Source organism: Daphnia pulicaria, chromosome 1 (genome assembly GCF_021234035.1).
Source record: "Daphnia pulicaria isolate SC F1-1A chromosome 1, SC_F0-13Bv2, whole genome shotgun sequence".
In the NCBI taxonomy this organism is placed as follows: Eukaryota; Metazoa; Arthropoda; class Branchiopoda; order Diplostraca; family Daphniidae; genus Daphnia; species Daphnia pulicaria.
This window is the reverse complement of record NC_060913.1, coordinates 14,549,700-14,552,922: the sequence shown is the minus strand read 5'-3', so window position 1 is coordinate 14,552,922 and position 3,223 is coordinate 14,549,700. Positions and strand designations below refer to the sequence as shown.

The window sequence follows — 3,223 nt, the reverse complement described above, 5'->3', positions numbered from 1 at the left end:
GGATCTCTTCATTCGGTTAGAAAAGCTCATCGGGGGTCTTGCACCCAAAATAGCTCTCTCTCTCTCTCTCTGTCTCTCTCTTCTCTCCATACGTCTTTCCACCATCTTCTCGTTCACTTTTCTTTTTCTTTCCTGTACAATACGTTTCTACTTTCATTCTTCCGCCAAAAGCATCCTTCTGTGATAGCTGTATATTTTGATGAGGAGAAGATCAACTATATACAACAAGGGCTGATTGAACAAATAAGAGTCGACCCATATGTTTTCGTCGCCATCTCAAACTGAGCATGACGTGAAACTGTTTATGGGGGTTGCAAAGAGCTGATGGATGGATGGGCCTAATCAAGTCAAGAAAGGACCAACGACCAATCAAACGCTTTTATGCACCGGCAAAAAGATATGTGATTGTGACCCGATAAGTGTTCGTTAGCCCCGGTCTGGTTCCTACAGCTATTTTAAGCTTGAAGTGAACGTGAGTACATCAATGTTATAAGGAAATGGTCCCCATCACACGAAGCTCACATTCTTTCTTTTTTTTTTTTTTTTTCGGAGAAGTTTCGAATATAATGTGGTAGTTGCTTAGTAGTACTAGACTAGACTACTAGTATAGGTGATATTAGAGCTCGCAGCGCAGTTCGCATGCACTTATCTTTGGCAAGAATTGCAACGCTGCGAAGACAGTGTGTGTAAATCCGTCTGCTAACAAGCGTTCTTTTGACAGCTCAACTCATCGATCAAGATTTTACTGAATTAAAATGTCATCTAAAATTGTTTTACTTTTACTGGCGTGCGTTGTAGTTGTGGTTTTGGCTAAAGAAAGCAAATCCAAGAAACTTCAAATCGGTATCAAGAAACGTGTTGATAACTGCACTGTCAAATCCAAACGAGGAGATCTTCTGCATATGCACTACACGGTATATACTTTGCCTTTGCGTTTATTCAGATGAATTGATTGTTGAAACCGAATTTAAAGGGAACACTGGAGGATGGAACTGAATTTGACAGCAGTATTCCTAGAGGCCAACCTCTAACATTTACCTTAGGATCTGGGCAAGTCATCAAAGGATGGGACCAAGGTTTAATGGGGTAAATTATAAAAATACTTGACTGTTGCACAGCAAATAATGCTGTTTGTTTTCATTTACAGGATGTGTGAAGGAGAGAAGAGAAAACTTGTTATTCCATCTGAATTGGGCTATGGGGCTTCGGGAGCTCCACCCAAAATCCCCGGGGATGCTACCCTAATTTTCAATGTAGAATTACTGAAGATTGAAAGAAGGGATGATCTATGAGGCTCATAAAATACAGCTACTGATTTATGTATCACTCGGCACATTTATTGAAATTTTAATTTTTATGGTAATAAAGACCATCACCTTTCAACAAACAGAAAACTTCACAGTAATGACAATGAGCAAAGTAGTCCAAAACTGGAAACATGGGGAGTAAGATGGGAAACCTCAATCCTGGCTGGAATGTTTCAACTGTTAAAATTCAAATCTATCAATTAATACTTGTTTTCTAATAATTGTCAACAAGAGAGCAGTTAGCAACATCAATAACAAAAGTAAGATTTTGCAATTTTGGAAGATTGTTTCATAGTTTTGGCTCTGGGTTTGGCGCCGGGAAGCGTATGCTCAAGACATTTGAATTTCCTGGTTCTTTAGCATAGCCTAACTGATTGTAAAATGTTAGCATCTTATCATTACAATCTAATGTCATTTTATAGGCCCCAAGAGCTTTCCCCAGATTTGTGAGTATCTCAACAATGCTATAAACAAAAAAAAGGAAGAATGAAAATTAAAGAAAATAGGAAAACTTGCTAAATTTTCAGACCATTTTCCTAGTTGCTTTCCCCGATAATCTGGGCTTACGACGACGTCTTCCAAACGAGCTCTCTAAAAAAATACATTGAAAAAGTTACAGGTGTATAGAAACTGCTTTATACAATATATTGACTACTACATACCCATGCACAACCACGAATGAATTTTCTTTCCATCAATAAAGTACTAGCACCTACTACACGATCCTTGATTGTGTCAATTATCACAGTACAGTAGTATGTTCCATGACTGCTTTTCATCATCTGAAATTGTTCTGTTAATCAAGATAACATTTTAGTTCAAGATATTGGATTTTAAAATATAAAAAAAATAATCAAACCTTGGAATTGCTTTTCAGAAATATTTCCTACTTGAGTTAGTTCCCCTAAAAGTTCTAGGAATCCTCTACCATAATCAGACATGTAGAGGGGACGTACATGAAGACTTTCATCTTGTTTCAAGGTTTCATAACGTTCACCCAGGTTAAATTTCTTCAATAATTCTGAGTCGTAAATTGGAACTTCTTCAGTCATTTTTTATCACACCTATGTACTGAAATAGTAAGATAAATTATAACTGAAGTTAATTAAAGTAACACGTGCTATAAGAACGGCCCATACCTTTCGAGATCGAAACAAATCTGCTACTAACTAGGAACCTTCCTTCTTCCTTCTTTGCTTTCACTTCCTACACTGTTCAGTGTCACTGGCAAGGCAAAGGTTTTTAAAAAGCCCCTGCAGCTCTAATACACCTCCCTCTCTCTTTCCAGTTCTAGGTCTCTATCAAGAACGGGATTGCTTATTTCCATATCGCCGTAAGTCCTATCTGAATGGTAGACATAGGAGAACGGAGAACTGCGTGTAACAGGCCCGGTAGTGTTACACAATTTATGTAGGCCATCGCCGTCTTCTCCGCTGACCTTTGCGGCGCCTGGCAGCGCTAGTTTACTAGATTTTAGGAAATTTCTTTTTCAAACCTCTACCTTGGTAGCGTTAGCGTATGAGGTTATTGAAATGATTATTCTGTTAATTCATTAAGCTATAAATTTAAAAAAAAAAATCGCTTTTAAACACATATTCAAGCAGTTTCTCGACCTGAATGATCTTTGCACCGTGAAGTACTTTGCTTCGCTTGAAACGCGATCCATCGACTCGCCACTAGCGGACTAGGTAATTAAATAACATGGCGGATAAAATTTCAACAATAAAATGTTATCCGAATGACTGATACGTCTAGTTCCGAAATAGTAAACGCGCTTAAAAGTACAGGGCATTCGGCGAACCGCCTCTTTTTGAGTAGCACGAACAACGGACGAGTCTAGACTTTGTATCCTGAATTTTTGATCCCTGTGCTTATGAACTTATGAATGGAGACGAGAGACGAGGAAGTTAAGACAT

General features: G+C 38.3%; 2 protein-coding genes across 2 annotated transcripts; one reads left to right on the top strand and one right to left on the bottom strand.

Moving 5' to 3' along the window:
- Positions 1–666: 666 nt before the first annotated feature.
- LOC124337229 (peptidyl-prolyl cis-trans isomerase FKBP2-like) lies at positions 667–1,328 on the top strand. The gene is made up of 3 exons (XM_046791336.1): positions 667–914; positions 974–1,086; positions 1,148–1,328. The coding sequence occupies exons 1-3, from the start codon at positions 756–758 to the stop codon at positions 1,290–1,292; spliced, it is 417 nt and encodes a 138-aa protein (XP_046647292.1). The 5' UTR covers positions 667–755; the 3' UTR covers positions 1,293–1,328.
- Positions 1,310–2,652, bottom strand: LOC124336975 (probable glucosamine 6-phosphate N-acetyltransferase). Its single transcript, XM_046790962.1, has 5 exons — positions 2,447–2,652; positions 2,167–2,378; positions 1,970–2,100; positions 1,837–1,898; positions 1,310–1,771 (listed from the first exon to the last, which is right to left on the bottom strand). The coding sequence occupies exons 2-5, from the start codon at positions 2,357–2,359 to the stop codon at positions 1,597–1,599; spliced, it is 561 nt and encodes a 186-aa protein (XP_046646918.1). The 5' UTR covers positions 2,360–2,378; positions 2,447–2,652; the 3' UTR covers positions 1,310–1,596.
- Between the last annotated feature and the right edge of the window lie 571 nt (positions 2,653–3,223).

Excerpts from the sequence above, each read along its gene's own strand:
- LOC124336975 (XM_046790962.1), bottom strand. The coding sequence starts at position 2,359 with ATGACTGAAGAAGTTCCAATTTACGACTCAGAATTATTGAAGAAATTT. Across the intron at positions 1,899-1,969 it reads TCATTCGTGGTTGTGCATGG|AGAGCTCGTTTGGAAGACGT; the intron begins GTATGTAGTAGT and ends GTATTTTTTTAG. Across the intron at positions 1,772-1,836 it reads GGAAAGCAACTAGGAAAATG|CATTGTTGAGATACTCACAA; the intron begins GTCTGAAAATTT and ends TTTTGTTTATAG.
- LOC124337229 (XM_046791336.1), top strand. The coding sequence starts at position 756 with ATGTCATCTAAAATTGTTTTACTTTTACTGGCGTGCGTTGTAGTTGTG. Across the intron at positions 915-973 it reads TTCTGCATATGCACTACACG|GGAACACTGGAGGATGGAAC; the intron begins GTATATACTTTG and ends CCGAATTTAAAG. Across the intron at positions 1,087-1,147 it reads TGGGACCAAGGTTTAATGGG|GATGTGTGAAGGAGAGAAGA; the intron begins GTAAATTATAAA and ends TTTCATTTACAG.